This window comes from Vulpes vulpes, chromosome 5 (genome assembly GCF_048418805.1).
Source record: "Vulpes vulpes isolate BD-2025 chromosome 5, VulVul3, whole genome shotgun sequence".
Lineage (NCBI taxonomy): Eukaryota > Metazoa > Chordata > Mammalia > Carnivora > Canidae > Vulpes > Vulpes vulpes.
Window position 1 is genome coordinate 63,310,514 of NC_132784.1, and position 19,523 is coordinate 63,330,036.

At 53.2% G+C, this 19,523-nt stretch overlaps 1 protein-coding gene across 6 annotated transcripts; it reads left to right on the forward strand.

Annotated features, from left to right (window-relative positions):
- The first annotated feature begins 661 nt into the window (after positions 1-661).
- SPINDOC (spindlin interactor and repressor of chromatin binding) lies at positions 662-17,464 on the forward strand. 6 transcript variants are annotated; one of them, XR_012001622.1, is made up of 7 exons: positions 662-1,053; positions 4,584-4,913; positions 5,003-5,152; positions 5,283-5,420; positions 5,584-5,784; positions 7,580-7,794; positions 11,495-11,630. XR_012001622.1 is itself a non-coding variant. In XM_072758283.1 (7 exons), the coding sequence occupies exons 1-7, from the start codon at positions 927-929 to the stop codon at positions 11,704-11,706; spliced, it is 1,029 nt and encodes a 342-aa protein (XP_072614384.1). In that variant the 5' UTR covers positions 662-926; the 3' UTR covers positions 11,707-12,297. The 6 variants fall into 6 exon arrangements, 5 of the variants coding, with proteins under 5 accessions (XP_072614384.1, XP_072614382.1, XP_072614383.1 ...); XM_072758283.1 differs by lacking the exon at positions 7,580-7,794 and having other exon boundaries at positions 4,584-4,666; positions 4,796-4,913; positions 11,495-12,297; XM_072758281.1 differs by lacking the exons at positions 7,580-7,794; positions 11,495-11,630 and adding an exon at positions 15,232-17,464.
- Positions 17,465-19,523: the final 2,059 nt, after the last annotated feature.

A 19,523-nucleotide genomic window follows, 5' to 3' on the forward strand; every position in this document is an offset into this window, starting at 1 on the left:
AAAAGCTCACCCAGATTGTACCGAGCGGGATTGTGATGCAGCAGCGTGTCATGGCAACTGGACCCTGGTCTCGGGGCTCTCAAGGATTCCTGTGACCTTGAGGAGGCTCAACATCTCTAGACCCACGTTAAAAAAAAAAAAAAAATGGCAATCAAAGCCCTCGGGCGGTTTGCGCGCGCCCACACTCCACTTGGCTCTTCCCCGTCGCCTCCCCTCGTCCGGGAGGCTCCACGGTGTTGTCGGAGAGAAGGGATGAGGTCGTCTAAGAAAACAGACAGCGCGCCCAAGGTCACAGCGCGGGCGGACTTCAGGAGTCGCGTCTCCCCTCCCAGGCCGCGGCCCTGCTCACCGCCCGCCGCTCTTTTCCCGCCTGGGCATCTCCTGGCGGAGGAAGGCTCGTTCGGGAAAGGCACGAGCGACCCCAGCACCCCTGGGGCCCCCGCGAGCGCTCCCGACGCCCCCGAGGGGCCGGCCGGCAGCCCGGGGGGCGCCCCCGCGCGGGGTCTCGGGCCTCTCGCGGCCGGCGGCGCCCCCCCCCGCGCCCAGGCCGGCCCCGAGCCCGCGGCCCGCCCCGCCACCCTGCGGGTCCCGGGGAGGCTAACGGAGCCGCGTGCCCGGGGCGGGGCCACGTGCGATTGGCCGCGCGGGGTCGGGGGCGGGCCCGCGGCGGGCAGGCCGGGCGGGCGCCGACAATGAGCCTCCATAAAAGGGAGCGGCGGGGGCCTGGGGCCCCGGATTGAGCCCTCCCCGCCCGGGGTCCCGACGCGCTCGGTCTCGGGGAGGCCCGGACGCGCCCTCGCAGGCCGGGCGGTGAGCGGCGGGTGGCGGGGAGGGGGCTGCAGGGGCAGGAGGCGGCCCCTGGCGGCGCGCCCGGCCTCCGGCGTCCGGTCAGCGCGTCCCCCCCCGCCCCCCGCCTCGGCCGCATCATGGCCCTGAAGGCCGAGGGCGCCGCGCTCGACTGCTTCGAGGTGACGCTCAAATGCGAGGAAGGGGAGGACGAGGAAGAGGCCATGGTGGTGGCCGTAATTCCACGGCCCGAGCCGATGCTCAGAGGTGAGGCTGGAAGGGGACCCCACTTCCGCGTCACGGTGCGGGCCCGGGCGCCCCCTCCCCCTCCCCCTCCGCCTCCGCAGCCAGGGGCTCGGGCGCCCCTTCCCCCTCCGGCCTGGGACCCGGGCGCCCCTCCCCCGCTCTGGCTCCGCCCCCTCCAGGGTCTGGAATCTGGGGCCTCCCCGAATTCCCTCTCCCCCGCCCCCGTCCGGGGTCTGGAGCCTTCGATCCACGCCCGGCGCGCTCCGGATCTTCCGGTGCCCGAGCGCCCCCTCGCCCGGGCCCCGCACCGGCGGCCGCGGTCTCCCGCCCCGCGGAGGCGGGGGCTACGCTGTGTTCCAGGCCGAGGGGCAGCGAGGCCTCCAGGCCCGAGGCTGGGCGCGGCTGCCTGCTGTCCGGAGAGAGCTGGAGGATGCCGCCCGCCGAGGGGAGGATTTTCAGGGCCCTCTACACAGAACGCTTTCCTGTCCCCAACCCCTCTTTGCATCTCCTGCCTAACACTTGAGTAAGCCACAGGTGTCAGATTCTAGCGCTTCAGGGGTGAATGGGATGCTCAGTTTCGAAGAAGAAGTGCTTGCTAGAGGTACCCTCTGCCACGCAGGAAGGAGCTTGGCCTCAGGAGGGGATAACAGGAACGGTCTGGGAACACTTGCTTTCCCCTCCCCCTTTACCGATTTCTTTAGTCCGCAGGATCTTGCAGACCATTAGAAAACAAAGGGCCGTCTTAACGGAAAACTTAATACTGGTGAAAATGCCAAAAAAATTTTTCGTAGAAATGCGAACGTGTGTTTAAGATACCTCTTCCCATAGAGGGGATTGTACGCAAAAGAGAGAGCAAGGCCATTTATTTAATCCCCGCAGAACACGCTGTCTCCGTGCACTGCGTCTCAGCCTTTTTGGAATCTGCAGGGTTTTAAAACAAGTCGAGGAAATGAAAGCTGGTTCCCTTCTCAGGGCTTTAGATCTAGCAGAGGTTCTTTTCTGTATTTGTGCTAGTATTTACTAAGTGCTGGATGCTAGGCTGCGTGAATTAATTGTTTCAACAACCCTTTAAGGAAGGCCCTATTCCCCACTGTTATGGTGGGGAAACAGAAGTCGGGAGAAGTTAATTCACTCAACAGGTTTTTATTAGTAGCACCTATTATAAACGAGGCAGTTTTAGGCTGGACATGCAAATGGTTATGAACAAAGATGTAACATCTCATCTACATATATGTATAAATGAATGACCAAAGACAAATGTAATTCAGTGCATAGGGTGTCAGGTGCCGATAAGTGGTTCAGAGAACACCAGAGCAAAGGGAGGAGAAAATGGATTGGGAGGCGTTTTATTAGGAATATCAAGTAGTCAGAAAGGCTTCTTTTCCAATGTGAATTTTGAGCCCAGACTCCCGGGATGGGAGAGAACGAACCTTTGTGGATGATGGGAGGGAAAGCATCTTAGGCAGAGAGAATAGCAAGTGTAAGTGTCCTGAAGCAGAAGCTTTTTGAAAGAGGTTAGAGGAGAAAAGGATGAATTCAAGGCTTTTGACTTGAGCACCCAGAAGGACAGGCCTCCCACATCCCAAGACCAGGCGACTAGGATGCAAGCATATGAAGACAGAGAGTTAAGATTTGAATGGGGCAAGTTTGAGATGCCTGTGACACATTCAAGCTGTAAGGCCAGATAGGCATCAGACACATGCATTTCAGTGCCACTGGAGAGTGGCTGGAGGTATAGATACGGGAGTTGTCAGCAGGCAGGCAACGGGACAACACCTGTCAGAGGAAGGAGTTAGATAGGAGAGGTCTAAAAAACTGAACTGTGGAGCTCTCTCCAGTGACTGCAGGTTGGAGATTGAGTCAGTCCCTCATCAAAGATTTCTGAATGCCACTGCAGGCCAGGCATTGTTTTTGATGCTGGAGGTCCAGGTGTGAACGATCCAAAGTCTTGCTGTCCTGGAGCTTACTGGGCAGTGGGGAGGCATGGTGCACAAGTAAAACACATGTTAGGTCTGATGGTGGTGTGGGCTGAGGAGCAGGACATGAGGGGTAAAGGGGAATAGGGTGTCCAGCTTTCTGCAGGAGGCAAGAGAGGGCTGTGGTAAGAAGATGGTTTTTCAGGCTATTCCTTGAAAGAAATGAGAGAGCTGCACAGGCACCTGAAAAGAGGTGAGGAGGACCCAGTACCAGCAACTGCAAGAGAGCCCCAGGGAAGAAAGGAATGAATCAACAGGAGGCAGTGCCTGGAAGCCAAGTAACAAAAACCTAGATGGAAGAAGTGAGGAGCCAAATGATGAAATTTAAGAACTGACAGCCAGGTTTAGCTTTGGTGACCTTGATGGGAGTTGTTTCAGAGGAGTGGTGGGAAAGAAAGCCCAATGGCAGTCAAGAGTTCAAGGTTACTGTGCATGGTCGCATGGGACATAGGAACAGCCCAGCCTCGGACCTGAATCTTCTGAGTCCTGGTCACTTCTCAGACCCGTTTCATATGCCACTTATCCATACAGTTCCCAGACGTCAGGGCCCCTCATATTTTACTTCATCCCATCTTCTCAGATGGGAAGGAGATGCGGTTACAAAAGATCAAGGGGACTCTGCTGCAGAAGCATGGAGCTGCCAGGCTAATGGGGGTCTAAGGCTGCCTTTGTTGAACCAGAAAGAATTCCTGCCCTGCCAGAGCTTGTGGCCCATGTGCACAGAGAACAGATGCCAGGCAGACCCTTGGGAATGAGATCACCCCTGCAAATGCTCTGGGAGGTGGGAGAGGGATTGTGATGGGGTGCGGCAGCCTTCTGAAGGGTCCTTGCCAGGTGGAGAAACAGGCATGCCTGTTCTTTGCTGACTGCAGGCTCCCAGAGCATCTCCTAGGTGGCAGGCCCTGTGGGGGCAGTGAGACAATCAGATGTTCTCAAGAAAGTATGCAGCATGGCCTGGAAGTCAGAGGTGGATATAATCAACCGTCGGGGTGGGAGGTCCCAAAGGCTTCACAGGAGTGACAATGTGAGCAAGGCCATAAAGGAAGTGTAGGAATTTGTCAGACCAATCAGAATGGTCTAGATGGATGTGCCAAAGCTGAAGGCCTGCAAGAACACAGCCTGTTGGAAAACCCTGTGGTCTGAAGCCAGATTGAAAGGAGATATACAGGGGATCCCTGGGTGGCTCAGCAGTTTGGCGCCTGCCTTTGTCCTGGGACGTGACCCTGGAGTCCCGGGATTGAGTCCCACGTTGGGCTCCCTGTATGGAGCCTGTTTCTCCCTCTGCCTGTGTCTCTGCCTCTCTCTCTCTCTCTCTCATGAATAAATAAATAAAATCTTAAAAAAAAAAAAAAAAAGGAAAGCAGATACACAGATAGTGGGATGCCGATGCTCACAGGTTGCGTTTAGTATGGTTAGTGCCTTGCGGGCTGCAGGGGAGAGGAGAGAGAGAGACTTGGGGTAAGAATGTGCCTCCCTCCGCCCTCCAGCCCTCCACCAAGTTTGGGGAATCATGTAAGTATTCTAGGCCATGGGTACCTCTACTGGTAACATCCTCCTGCACGTCTCCCTCTGTAGTGGCCCAGCAGGAGAAGACCCCACCACCTAGGCCCAACCTGCTGGAGGCAGGCAGCGATGGCTGTGAGGAACCCAAGCAGCAGGTGTCTTGGGAGCAGGAGTTCCTTGTGGGAAACAGTCCCGGAGGCAGCGGGCGGGCACTGTGCATGGTGTGTGGGTCCGAAATCCGGTCCCCCTCTGCCGACACCGCACGCATGCATATCCTGGAGCAGCATCCTCACACCCTGGACCTGAGCCCTTCAGAGAAAAGCAACATCCTGGAGGCCTGGAGTGAGGGAGTGGCCCTTTTGCAAGACATCAGAGCTGAGCAGCCTTCCTCGCCCACCTCAGGTAGTTGGAAGTGAGGGTCGGGTGGAGGATGAAGGGAAAAGTCGGACTCACAGAGCACTTGGAGCTCACTGGGTGTTTGCCTTCTTCAGACTCAGGCCAGGATGTCGAAGCTGACCCAGACTCCGACCCAGACCCTGCCAAAATGCCAGCAGAGATCGTTGTTCTCCTCGACTCTGAGGACAACCCATCTCTCCCAAAAAGGAGCCGGCCCAGGGGACTCCGCCCCCTCGAGCTTCCTGGTCAGTTTTTGGGAAGCCCATGCCGCCGAGCTGGGGAGAGGGGAGTGCACATTCTGTGTTCTGTGTGGAGAGAGGCTACAGGGCCCAGGCGTGGCCCCTTTCAAAGGTACAAGGTCTTCTCATTCTGTAGCTGCCCCTGCCTCAGAGGCAGGAAATAGGAAGCCTCGTGGTCAGAGATGGAAGGAGCCCCCTGGAGAAGAACCGGTCAGAAAGAAAAGAGGCAGACCCATGACCAAAAACTTGGACCTGGACCCGGACCCGGACCCAGGTGAGGGAGAGGCCCATGACGGGCGTAGGCTCCAGGCTCAGTGCTCCAAGAGGAAAGTCACGCCAGGGCAGAGGGGGGGCGGTCCGGGCCTCTGGACTCTGGCTTCAGTGGCCATAGGCAGCACAGTCTTACTGACTCTGTTCTATCCTGTCCTTCCTTCCAGACCCCCCATCACCTGACTCACCCATGGAGACTTTTGCTGCTCCTGCTGAGGTCCGTCACTTCACCGACGGCAGCTTCCCCCCGGGCTTCGTCCTCCAGCTCTTCTCTCACACACAGCTCAGGGCCTCAGACAGCAAGGACTCACCCAGAGAAGGGGTCGCTGCAGAAGGAGGCCTTCCCCAGCCAGAAAGCCCCTCTCCAGGTGAGCTCCTGGGAGGGGACGACAAGGGTGGGTCGGGGAGAACCAGGCTACATCCCTGGGGTCTGGCCTCCTCAAGGCTGCTCTGCAGCAGAGCCTGGGATACAGGTGGTTACTGCTCAGGGCCCCTGAGACGCGGGGCCGAGGGCCGGCAGACTAGAATGATGGGGACTGGCCAGCAAGCTGAGCCGCTCTGTTAGCTCCTGGGGAGTGTCCTGGAATTGGTTGTTAGGTTGGGCTAAGCCAGTACTCCCCAGAGCCTGACACCCATCAGCACACTTATGGCTGATTCCTCCTGGAACCTGAGGTGCCTAGCTTGCCCTGGTGGAGTCAGGGCCCGAGTGGGACTGGAACAGAACAGACCCCTGGTGAACTCAGCAGGCACCTCCGTAGAGAGAGCAGCTCAGTGACTTTTGAATGATAGCATGAAGTGCTTGCGTTTGTATCATGTTCAACCAGTTTCAAGAAACTTCTATATGTAGTTCATCTGGCCCTTAGAAAAGTCTGTTTTCCACGTGGGAAGGCTGAGTCTCAGCTGGTTCTTCCCTCCCTTGATCCTTGTATTCGTTTCCTGTGGCTGCTATGACAAACTACCACAAATCTTAGTGGCTTACAAGAATACACTTTATTACTTTTCAGTTCTGGAAGTTAGAGGTCTAGAATGGGTTTCATCCATCTAAAATCGGCAGGGTCCTGTTCTTTTCTAGAGGCTCCAGCAGGGTGTCGCTGGGGGGTAATCCATTTTCTTGTCCTGCCCAGCTTCTTAGAAGCTGCGAGCATTCCTTGGCTATGGTCTCCTTCTGTCTTCAAAGCCAGCAGTGGCCAGTAGAGTCTTTCTGAGGATGTCGTCTTTGTTCTGACTCGTCTGCCTCCCTCTTCCCGCCCTGGGACCCCTGTCATCCTATGGAGCCCACCCAGATCATCCAGGACAATCTATTTTGAAGTCAGCTGGTTAGCAACGTTAATTCCATCTACTGCCTCAATTCTCCCTTGCCACGTAAGATAGCATAGTCAGAGATCCTGGGGATTAGGGAGTGGATATCTTTGAGCAACACAGTCATATAGTCAGGCAGTGGCTGGATTCAGATTAGACCAGAACATGCCTTGGGAGGGCAGAGGCTGAGCCTCATTCCTCTTCATCTCTCCATGCCAGGTGCCTCGGGCTCAGGAAATGTTTTTTTTTTTTTTTTTAAGATTTTATTTATTCATGAGAGACACACAGAGAGAGAGAGGCAGAGACACAGGCAGAGGGAGAAGCAGGCTCCATGCAGGGACCCCGATGTGGGACTCGATCCCGATCCTGGGTCTCCAGGATCAGGCCCTGGGCTGAAGGTGGCGCTAAACTGCTGAGCTACCCGTGCTGCCCAGGAAATGGCTCTTGAAGGAGTGACCAAGTTACACACAGAGCACTTTGTCGTGGCCTGCCTGAAATAGTGCATTCGGAGTTAGAGCCCAGGGAAAGCTAGCACGGGAGGTACCAGGGGCTCCCCAGAGCAGGGGTCTCAAAAAGGAGGTGGACTTTTTGTACAAAGAAAAGGCAAAAAAAGAAAAAAAAGAAAGAAAAGAAAGAAAAAGCAAATATGCCCCTTCTCTTGCCCACCCCACCTCACTCAACAGTGGTGAGCATTGTTAATAGTGCATTTTGTGTCTTGAGACCTCTCACGAAGCTCAGCGTGTGCCTGTATGTGTGTACACGCACTTTTCACTGAATTCTATTTCACCAAGATAGGCTCTGTTTTTTCTCATCTTGAGGCAGGCGTCAGCTCTTCACGTAGATCACGGTCTTAACTGTCTCAAGTTTCAGCTTGAGCCACATTCCAGTCCTGCCTCCCCGAGACTGTGCTCTGCTTGGACTTGAGCGTTCCCTGAGCTTCCTCATTCTCTTCGGTGGATCACTGCTTTAAATGGCTGACTGCTTCCACTGTTTAATGGGTCTTCTGGTTTCATTCTCGAAAGGGAGCCTTCATTTTGAAACCTGGGATACCCTGTGCCCCAATTCACCTGTCTGGAGTGGTGAGTAGCTGAGAAGGGAGTCCCTGAGACCTCACATTCCTTTGGGGTACGTGGGCAAAGTCTGAGACCTTGGGATACATGAATATAATTGACATGAGAGGGTTTTTCTCAGCAGGTGGCAGAATCTAGGGAGGTTGGAGGTGGCGGGAACACACAGTGGACTCTGTGTAAGTGTTCCTGCCTGTAGCCAGGCTGGGCCCTCAGGGGAGCACTATGGAAAATAAAATGAGTGAGGACAGAGTTTCTCTGTCCCCAAGAAATTTACTGTCTGTTTGAAGGTACAGGTTGGAGGAGTGATGCAGCCACTGTAGTTCTGTGCAGAGCAAAGGCTTCCAGAGCGGTGGCCACAGACTGGGGATCCCAAAGCTTGGGCAGATTTCTCAAAACCCTGTGAGGCTTCAACCAGAATGTCTTCATGTTGAGTTGCTTTTTGTATTGAAATCTTAAAAGATTTTGAGTAAAGATTCTAATTCTATCAGTTTAAAAAAGTTTAAAAGTCAAGGATTTAGAAATTGGTGAGGTCACTACGGTGAGGTCAGCTGAGCTGATGGATCACAGTGTGAAGCAGAGGAGACTTTCTGGAGCTTTCCAAAGGGCTTTGCAGGAAGAGGGAGGGGAGGTGTCTAAGCCAGAGAGAAGGTAAGCCTTGAGGACCCCACTCACAAATTGTAAGAAAAAGCCTCTTTGTCTTGCTAGTATTTGATTTGAGTAAGATCTAGAGACCTGGCTTTTAAGATACCTCGGTCAGGTCCAGTATATTTCCAGGCTGGACCAAGGAAAAGGTGTGTGGTGTGTGTGTGTGTGTGTGTGTGTGTGTGTGTGTGTGTGTACGTTGCGCACCCACGTTATGCATGCGGGAACCTATGCACGTGAGTGTGAGCATGTGTGAATTTCACGAGGGACAGTGTCTTTGTTCTATTCGCTGTTATATCCTCAGTACTTGGTATCATACCTGGCACAAAGAAAGCTCTCAGTAAAGATTTATTGAAATAGTGGGTAGTGGCTGCCTTCACCGTCATTTGGTGGTAACATTTTCAGAGTCCCCGAGCAGAAACAAGCCTTAATGAGAAACAGGAGAAAAGGACTCAGGCCTACCCTCTGGAGAAGGTGTGTTCGTGGACACACACATGCACAAATGTAGAGGAGAGAGGAACAGAGCTGGGGAAGCAGAGGGGTTTGGGCTTCCCAGGAGGGAGGAGGGCCAGCCCTGGGTTTGGAGTGCAGATGGGGCTCAGCTTGTCCCTGGGCTGATAGGTTCTTCTGGCTTGCTCTTTCATGGCCCTGGGGCTTTGATCATGCATGCTTTCTGGAAGGGCATCACAAGTCAGGCCTCACTCTCCTGAGGCTCCCCTCCACACCCACCCTCACCTCTGCTCTCTATGCTACCAGAAGGAACTGGTACTTAAAGCTGTTGCTTTGAGAAGTCCTGAAGTTCATGAGCTCTTACCATGTGCCAAACTCTTAACATCTTTGTGTAATATGTCTCCTTAGATTCCCACAACCACCATACACAGTATTTGGGGAAGAGGACACAGCCTTGGGGAGGCAAGGCACTCTCAGGGCCCCTCACCTAGTAAACGACAGCATGTGTGCATTTGCACCTGTGTCTTTCTCCCCTGCAGCATCCAAGCCACATCCTCTGCCTTCTCATTGCTGCTGGAGCTAAACCCCGCTAGCAAAGCTTGGCCCCCTGGGCCTCTCACTAGACCCCAGCTGTCTGCCTTGCTAGCCACCATTTCCTCTGTCCTCTTGCTCTCTGTCCGGTTTTCCCTCTCCTGTAGATTGCATCTGGCAGCCGAGGCAAGCTGAGATTTCCCCCTTGCCCCCTCATCCCTCGCTAGCCACTGTCCCATTTGTCGCCAAACGTTTTCAGCAAGGCTGGGGACTATTTTCTGCACTAACCAGCCCTCGTCTCTCTGGGAGCCGCTTCAGCCCTGTTCCCATCTTCCAGCCTCATGCTGACATGGCTTTTCCAGCAAGGTCACCATTGACTTGTCTAAAATGAAAATCCAGTGGTCGATTCTCAGTCCATGCCCTTCCCGATGTGACAAAACAGTGACCCCAGCCCTCAGCCTTTCCCAGAGCCACTTGCCATCTGTAGGCTTCCCAGGCAACCTTCTGGGTTTTCCTCTAGCCTCACTGGCTGTTCCACTTATGCTCTTTCACACATGGTTTCCTGAGTCGGATCTGCTGGTTATCTTTCCTCCTCTTTTTCGAATGTAAGCTGTTTCAGGTCAGGATATGTGTCTGTTTCATTTCCTGTGATGCACCCGGCAGACGATCCATGTGCTGCCCACGTGTCTGGTGCGTGAGTGGTTAAGTGAGTGACTGGATACCAGATACCAACCAGCAGGGCCTTCCTCACTCCCAGAGTGATCCAGCCCCAAGTTCACCTGCTCCCAGCTCCCAGCCGGATCTGCTGATTCCAGCCTCTCTTCCAGATGCCCATGTGACAGGTCTGTGATTGTTAAGATCTGTCACACTGAACCCCCCCATCCCCACCCCCGCCCCCAGCCACATTCCTCTTCCCAGCCTTCTCTCCCCTCTTGCATTCTACACTTTGCTCAGGCTCAATCCTGGCCTCATCCCCTTCTGTTTCTCAGACTCCACATGAACCTCCCGCATATCCTGTTAGCCCCACCTCCAAAATCCATTCAGAATTCATCCTCCTGTCTCGCACCTCCCCCCCTCGCTGAGGCTGCCCTGGTCCCAGCCATCTCTTGCCTGGTTCCTTTAACAGTCCTCTCCCTGGGCTCCTGGCCTCTGGTCTTAGCCCGCTATGGTCTCCTCTCCTACGGTACAGGGTCCCCAGTGCAAACCAAGTTGGGCGCCGTCACTGCTATTCCTGTTACACTCCAGAAAAGAAGCCAGAGTCCTCCTGGTGACTAGTGATGTTCTCCCCCGGATCCCACTTCTACCCTATCCCACCCACTGCATAGGTACTGGCCTGCTGTGAAAGATCCTTCACAAAACAGACATCAGGACAGTTGCAGTCACCATGTCCGGTTCTGATTTCCATGTAAAGTACTTTGCGCATTCCCATGTGGTAGGGGATGCTTTCATGGCTGCGCAGTCGCTGTGGGGGTCTGCTCTCTCCTCCTTGGGGTCCTGGCTTTGCTTATTTGGAGCAGCTCCTCCCCACAGTTATGGTAAACATCTGATCTCCCCATGTGGTGGGTCCCGATGGGAGGTGAAGGGCCTGGTGGGTCTCGCAGAGCAGAGCTGGGACTCTAACCCAGGACTGGCCATGAGGTTTTCTCTCCTTTCCTTCTGTATCCATTTGTGAGCCCCGTAGTGGGCAGAGCCATCTTCTTTTTGGGGTGTTCCCCACCCCCACCACCTCTGCCCACAGAGGCTGGGGCGCCCAGTGAGTTTTAGATGAAGTGGAGTGAGCTGAAGTTATGTAAGAGGTGAGCATACAGCAGTGAGCATGTGTGTACCAAAACACACGGGGGAGGAAGCCAACAGGGTGTGCCCGACTTCTACCTAAGAAGCAAGGATCTCCTCTTTTGGTTTGTTGGGGTCCTTGGATGAACCAAGAGTGGAGCTTCCTGCTGTCCCTTGGGCTCCCCCTCATACCAGGCCCTGGACTGTGGAAAGGAAGAGCTAGAAATGGTGGTATAGAAGCCTTCAGTGGCCATTCTCGGGATGGGGGTCCAAAGGGCCCTGACTTTTGCTCTCTGCTCCCATCCCTGCCCAGCTCCCCCTCCGGGGCTTCGTGGGACACTGGATCTCCAGGTTATCCGCGTACGGATGGAGGAGCCCCCGGCAGTCAGCCTCCTGCAAGATTGGTCCAAGCACCCCCAGGGCACCAAGAGTGTGGGAGGAGGTGACCCCCCCAACTGGCCTGTGGTTCTGTCAGAGTCCAGCACCACCATGGGGGGGCAGCCAGAGGCAGGGAGTGGCATATAGGTTCTCGCTTTCCTGGGGAGGGAGGGAGGGAGGAGGCAAGGTCCCCCTTTGGCTTATCACTCAGAGCTGCCCAGCTTGGCCACCTGATGGAGAGAGTAAAATCAGGTGCCAAGGCAGGATGGAGGAGAGGATGGGGGGCAGCATCCATTGTTACTTGGGGGCACTGAAAGATGTTGACCCCTGGCAAGGCACAAGGCCAGGCCCTGGGAAGGGCAAGGCTGGCCTCAGGGCTGTCGTATGGTAGGGCATTGGGCCTGTGGAGAACACCTACCCCAATCCTTTTGCTGACCCAGACCTCTCCGTCCCCCTTCCTTCCCCCCTCTTAGCCCCCACCATTCTCCCTTGGCACAGTGCCTTACATAAGAGGTGGTCACAATGGGGTTTGAACTGAGTCCCACTACCTCGGGGGACGCCTCTCCTCCCCCACCTGTTCAGGCTCCTAAACCAGGAGGCCTCCATTACCTCTTCCCGCTCCATCCCTGCAGGAGGCCCAAGCAGACCACCTGGGGGCTTTGTTCACTCCCTCCTTTTCACTTACTTTCCTGTTGTATATATCTCCTTTGTTGACAATAAATTATTTTTTTTTATTAAGAGAGTTCTGTCTGGGTCATCATTGGGGGAAGGGGTTTGCTAACAGGATCTCCAGGCTCCTGGAGTGACCTTGAGGGGCAGGAGGGCTGGAAATTTGTCCTGGGTGGGAGGGCAGAGCAGGGCCAGGGTAGGGCCTCATTGGCTCCATGGAGGTGTGGGGCTGACTTGGTGCAAGTCACAGAGAGACCCTGCACCCCTTCTCCCAGCCCTTGAAATGGGGTCAGAAACACCTCTTCTTTGGGACGCCTGGGTGGCTCAGCGGTTGAGCATCTGCCTTCAGCTCAGGTCGTAACCCTGGAGTCCCAGGATCAAGTCCCGCATCAGGCTCCCTGCAGGAAACCTGCTTCTCCCTCTGCCTCTCTGTCTCATGAATAAATAAATCCAAGGAAGGGAAGGAGGGAGGGAGGGAGGGAGGGAAAAGAAAACACCTCTTCTTTAATGTTTTGTACCTTCTGACTCACCTAGTGAACCTTGTCCCAGAGAGCCCACGGTGGGGGACGGGCTAATTACACCCTACTTGTTGACCTTCTAAAGTGAAATGGTTGAGGCAGGCGTGTGGTGCTTTACTCTAGCCCACCCTCTCCCTGGCTTGATTAAAAACTCCCTCTTGTGCCTGGTTTCCCCATTCCCTGGACCAAGAGATGGCCCATTCTGGGTTTCTTCACCAGATTCCTTACCCTCCTAAACCAACATCACAGGCCAAATCTATGTGGAATCTTGTTTCTCTCCCATTGGTGATATGGGCACAGAAGAGGGACACGGGGAGCTCCCTGCCAGACCCCAAACCCCACTGTCATATTTAAAATCCAGAGGCAAGTGGAGCATCAGGACCGTCCACCCCCTGCACCAGGACTGCTTTCCTGCTCCTGATAAATACTGCATATCGGGGCAGAGATGAGGCCTTGATAGCACTCTGAAAAAAGAGTTCACCTACAACACTGAGCTAGCTGGGTTTTGAGACTAACCGGAAAGCTAGTCTTGAAATCAGGAGGGATCTAGGTATGAGCATACTGCAAGCATGCTGGGTGCTGCTCTGAGCTGGTGTCACCCAGATGTGGGCCAGGGGTGGGCAGTCTCTGTGTGGTGGCTTCCCGGGATGTGGTCCTTTCTCCCTAACAAGCTTGGGAGAAGGAGGGCAAAGCTGTAGGGCCCTTGTCACAGGGGATAAGAAGGCACAGATATGGTTCAGAACACTTTGTGTCTCAGGTGGCTTCACCAGTGCATGACAGGTGGGCCACAGACCTCCACTGCATCTCCACCACTGTTTCTGCAAACTGGTAAAACTTCTCTCCCACTTAACAGCAGGAAGGAATAAGGCTGAAAATCAGGCTTTGAAACGTGAATGTGAGTTACTGTAGGTGAGGTCTTTCTGTCCTTCACACAATCACATGACTGTTTACATTTATGCCAGCATGCTTTTCAGTTGATGTGGCTGTGCTGCTGGGTGTTTAGTTGAGAAAATGTCTGAAGCTCACTGTAAAATTGAGACATTCAGTGCACCTTCGCTGCTGTTGATGTGATTGATGTCACTAGCTCACTAGACTGTGAGCTCCTTTTGGGCAAGGACTAGGCTGCCTTGACTTTGTTTCCCTAGGGTCCTGCTTGGGCCCAGCACATAGTAGGTGCTCAGTTGTCAAGCGCTCTCTTGATGTGTCTCCCCATGCAACATTTTCCCAGGGCAAGCTGGTCTCTAGAGGGTGTGCGGCTCCCTTCACGGGGTGGCAGCCACAGTGGCTGCAGGTGGCACAGTGGTTCCGTGACTTCATCCTCACATTCTTGGTTGGCAGGAGTCCTGCCTTGGCCAGAACCCTCGGGACTGTATGAGTACGTGTGGCTGGAGCTCCCAGTGGGCACCTCTGGGCTTCCGGGGAGAGATGAAGAGCAGAGCCGAGGACATGATTCCACCTGGAGTACAGAAGTTTCCTAACATTGGTGACTTAGAGCTTGGTGGGGGAGTCCCTCTTCCACCCCTGTCTGACAACTCCAGACCAGATGCTGCTGCAACCGTTTACCCAAATGCCAAGGAAGGCTCACACACTAGCAGTGACCCAGGGCTGGTGGTAGCAGCTTTCTCCAGATGGGATGCCGAGGCCCAATCACAATGCTGAGTGAAGGGGTGGGGGAAGAGGGTGCCACTGCCCCCAACTCTTTTTTTTTTTTTTTTAAATAACTTAAGCCAAAGTTTTGGTTTTTTTTTTAAGATTTTGTTTTATTTTTTCATGACAGACACACAGAGAGAGAGAGAGAGAGGCAGAGACACAGGCAGAGGGAGAAGCAGGCTCCATGCAGGGAGCCTGATATGGGACTCGATTCCAGGTCTCCAGGATCACGCCCCGGTCTGCAGGTGGCACTAAACCACTTGGCCACGGGGGCTGCCCGCCCCCAACTCTTGATACCCTGGCCTCTAATTCCTTTGCTTTCCAAAATGGGCCATCCCTTGCTGTTCCCAGTTGCCGTCCTCAGGGTCCAGGTAGAGGAGAGCTTTCTGGATACCAGTAATAGCTGTGTAGTTAAAGCTGGTCTAGGACAAAGGAAGAAACAGCCCCTTCCCTCCTCAAAGAGAAACTGGTGTGTGTAAGTGTGTGGTTGGGAAGAGAAGACACTGGCTGGGCCCCATGTGACACCCCAGCTACGTCACTGCTCTGGTCCAGACTGGGCTGCTCCTACAATCTGACCCCGCCCCGCCTCTCTCACACACAGCTGTGTAGCTCTGTGGTTCAAATGAGACTGTAAAGTCCTCATACCTCCAAGGGGTGGTAGAAGGATGGGGAGCTGGAGTGGGAGAGCATCTCCGATGGGACAGCAGCCTCTCAGTGTCACCCCACCGGCTCTTTTGGGAAAGAGGCACCATCTGACCTCCCCATGGGCAGCATGGGCAGGGAGGGGCTGCTGTTTTGTAGGCATAGCGACAGGTAAGGTGTGTCTGTTTTCCAGCCTTCCCAGGACCAGATATTGGCCCAGAGCCTTCACACCAGATCCGGTCAGTCCCTCTGCCCTCTAGAGGGAACAGCCTCATTCCACCCAAAGGACACACCAGCCTTCAGAGGAGGAAGCAGTGCAGGACTTCTGGTCTAACAGCAATCTCAGTGCCTCGGATTTCCTCAGACCCCACTCTCTGGGTGGCCTGAGGAAGCAGGAGCAGCAAGGGAGCCAGGAGCCAGGGCAATTACTCTTCAGGGCTCAGATTCCACAGACACGAATGAAGGCCCCTGGGGGACAGGCAGAAACTACAGAGTGCAGGCAGGGCACCCGCTGTGTCCCCACTGTGGGTCACCCCACATTGTGCCCATTATACAGGTGAGGGATCAGCCACAGCAAGACGAACAAGGTGACTTTCCTGCCACTCCAGAGCTGGTGAGGGAGCAGAGCCAGTCTGAGCTTGGATCTGTCTGACCCCAGAGCTCTTGTCTCCCACACTGCATGGCCTGTTTCTGCTTCAGGACTGATACCTCTTCCCTTGAGAGCCTGGGAACTTGTAGTAGGTTCAGGGTGTGAGGCAGAAATGGAGTCAGGTGGGAGTGGGGAAGGTCTTCAACAATGACAAATGCTCAGCACCTCCTTTGCTCCCCTCAGATGATGATTCCCTGTGACCTCACCATGCCAATTTCCAGAGCGCCTCCACACTCAGGTCCTAGTGAGTAAGGAAAGGGTTAAGGTATAGGCAGGGAAAAGTAGGGGACCCCTGAGTAAGCTCTGACACTAGTCCTGGCAGGCAAAAGCGCATAGCCAGAGTGAACAAGAGATAAGGGAACAGACCAGACCACCTGGCCCAGGATGTTAGGGAGTATTTTTCTTTGGTGGCTACAATGTAATCACAGAAAAATGACCAGACCTCAAAAAAATACATCATTAAGGGTGTTATCTATAGTCCTTGCTCAAACCAAGATGGCACAAGAATCTCAAGGCCTGGTACAACAATGTCCATGTGAGCTTGGACTGCTCTAGGGAGAGGGCATGGGGAGCTACTCCTAACCCAGAACCTGCCCTTTCCCCACACCCCTCCCTGGCCTAAAGTGAGTCCTCTTGCCTATGGCACCCACATCTTCCTGGGTGAGCAGTTTGCCTCTGAGACACTCACCCACAGTGTCACCAAAGTCACAACAGGGGTTGAGACAACTGCACATGTACAGTGGTTCAAAGCTGAGGCTCAAGAGACCCTGCAGCCCCGGCCAAGGCTGTGAGCTGGGTGAGAGGCACGTGCTCACAGTTCCAGGTGCTCGGGACACAGACGTGGAAAAGAGAACCAAGGGCCATTCTGGGCAAGATGGACAGCAAATGAGGAGGTTCTCCATATATCCAGCCAGGATGAGCACCTGGAATAAAAATAGGGTGTGACAGAGGAAGACATAGACATGGCCAACAAGCACATGAGAAAATGCTCTGCATCACTTGCCATCAGGGAAATACAAATCCAAATCACAATGAGATACCACCTCACACCAGTGAGAATGGGGAAAATTAACAAGGCAGGAAACAACAAATGTTGGAGAGGATGTGGAGAAAGGGGAACCCTCTTACACTGTTGGTGGGAATGTGAACTGGCGCAGCCACTCTGGAAAACTGTGTGGAGGTTCCTCAAAGAGTTAAAAATAGACCTGCCCTACGACCCAGCAATTGCACTGTTGGGGATTTACCCCAAAGATACAGATGCAGTGAAACGCCGGGACACCTGCACCCCAATGTTTCTAGCAGCAATGGCCACAATAGCCAAACCGTGGAAGGAGCCTCGGTGTCCATCGAAAGATGAATGGATAAAGAAGATGTGGTTTATGTATACAATGGAATATTCCTCAGCAATTAGAAACGACAAATACCCACCATTTGCTTCAACGTGGATGGAACTGGAGGGTATTATGCTGAGTGAAGTAAGTCAATCGGAGAAGGACGAACATTGTTATGTTCTCATTCATTTGGGGAATATAAATAAGAGTGAAAGGGAATATAAGGGAAGGGAGAAGAAATGTGTGGGAAATATCAGAAGGGAGACAGAACGTAAAGACTCCTAACTCTGGGAAACGAACTAGGGGTGGTGGAAGGGGAGGAGGGCGGGGGTTGGGGGTGAATGGGTGACGGGCACTGAGGGGGGCACTTGACGAGATGAGCACTGGGTGTTATTCTGTATGTTGGTAAATTGAACACCAATAAAAAATAAATTTATTTTAAAAAATAGGGTGTGAGAGAGGGGCACTATTTTTTCTTATTTCTTTTTTGATCATAGACGTTTTCCTTTTTTTTTTAAGATTTTATTTATTCATGAGAGACAGAGACACAGAGACACGGAGACACAGGCAGAGGGAGAAGCAGGCTTCCTGCAGGGAGCCTGATGTGGGACTTGAACCCAGGATCATGACTTGAGCCAAAGGCAGATGCTCAACCACTGAGCCACCAGGCACCCAATCATAGACATTTTCAAACACACTCAAAAGAGGAAAGAGAAAATGACATAATGAATCCTGATGTATCTGTGACCCAGCTTCAACAAATATGGCCAATTTGGATTTATCTTTGTCTCCCCACGCTATCCTCCCTTCTGGATTATTTTATTTGTTCTTTAAGATTGTATTTTTCTTTAATTTTTTTTTAAGTAGGATCCATACCCAGCATGAAGCCCAACTTGGGGCTTGAACTCATGACTCTGAGATCAAGAGTCAGATACTCAATCATCTGAGCCACCCAGGCGCCCCCCCCCCTTTCTGGATTATTTTAAAGCAAATCTCAGACATGGTATCATTTCATCTGTAAATGGGTTTGTTTGTATCTCTAAGAGACAGTCTTCAATGAAACACATCAATATCACACTTTAAAAATTAATAATGCCAGGGCACCTGGGTGGCTCAGTTGGTTAAGCATTTGCCTTTGGCTGAGGTCATAATCCCGGAGTCCTGAGATTGAGCCCTGCATCAGGCTGGGCTCCCTGCTCAGTGAGGAGCCTGCTTCTCCTTCTCCCTCTGCCGTTCCCCCTGCTTGTGTGCGCGCTCTCTCTCTCTCTGTCAAATGAATAAATAAAATCTTTAAAAATTAATAATCCCTTATGGCACCTGCCTGGCTCAGTCAGGAGAACATGGGTCATGAGTTCAAGCCCCATGTTGGACATGGAGCCTACTTTTTTAAAAATTGGGGTGCCTGGGTGGCTCAGTCCATTGAGCATCCAACTCTTGGTTTTGGCTCAGGTCATGATCTCAGGGTCATGGTATTGAGCCCCAGTCAGGCTCTATGCTCAGCAGAGAGTCTGCTGGAGATTCTCTCTCTCACTCTCCCTCTGTACCCCACCCCCCAGCTCTGTCTCTCTCTTTCTCTCTCTCAAATAAATGAATAAATATTTTTTAAAAAATTAATAAACCCAGGGCACCTGGGTGGCTCAGATGGTTAAGCATCTGCCTTTGGCTCAGGTCATGATCCTAGGGTCCTGGGGTGGAGCCCTGCTTCTGGCTTCCTGCTCAGTGGGGAGTCTGCTTCTCCCTCCCCCTCTGCTTCTCCCCTCACTTGTGCTCTCTCTCTCTCTCAAATGAATAAATAAAATCTTTAAAAAAATTAATACTCCCTTAATGTTATCTAATATCTAGTCACTGTTCATATTCCTCAATTGGTCCATGAATGTTTTTGTTTTTAAGTTTCTAATTGCATTGAAAATACACATGCCATAAAATTTGTCATCTTAATCATCTGCAAGTGTAGCAGCAGTAAGTACACTTGCATTGTTGTGCAAGCAATCTCCAGAACTCTTCCTTGAGTTTCTTTTCACAGCTGATTGGTTTGAAGTGGGAGCTAAGTAAGGTCCACACATTGCATTCCAACTGGAGACACCTTACTTTCCCCTCCACCTCCTTGTTTCTTTTCTTTTTTCTTAAGAACATGATGGCTTGTTCTATAAACAGAATTTCCTGCGTTCTGGAGTTGACTGATTGCACCCCTGTGACATCGTGTGGCACATTCATCCACAAAAGGATGCGATTTCTAGGTGGGGGCTGCAGAGGACTTCCTCGGGACAGGATACTGAAGCAGGGAGTCATGCAGTTAAATGGGAAAAGAGAATTCTGGGCAGAGGGGACCAGGGGAGCCAGAGTTCTGTGGCTTTCATTCCCAAGGGATTCACAGACAGCCTGCCCCAGGCTCTGCACCAGGTACCAAGGATGCAACCAAGAGCCACAAAGTGTCCTTGGCCTTTTTGGGGGCTCGGGCTCTTCTTCCTACGGGTGTGGCAGGGGAGGAAAGTGGGAATTCTGTCT

Excerpts from the sequence above, each read along its gene's own strand:
- SPINDOC (XM_072758280.1), top strand. The coding sequence starts at position 927 with ATGGCCCTGAAGGCCGAGGGCGCCGCGCTCGACTGCTTCGAGGTGACG. Across the intron at positions 5,421-5,583 it reads GGACCCGGACCCGGACCCAG|ACCCCCCATCACCTGACTCA; the intron begins GTGAGGGAGAGG and ends CCTTCCTTCCAG. Across the intron at positions 5,785-11,494 it reads GCCAGAAAGCCCCTCTCCAG|CTCCCCCTCCGGGGCTTCGT; the intron begins GTGAGCTCCTGG and ends ATCCCTGCCCAG.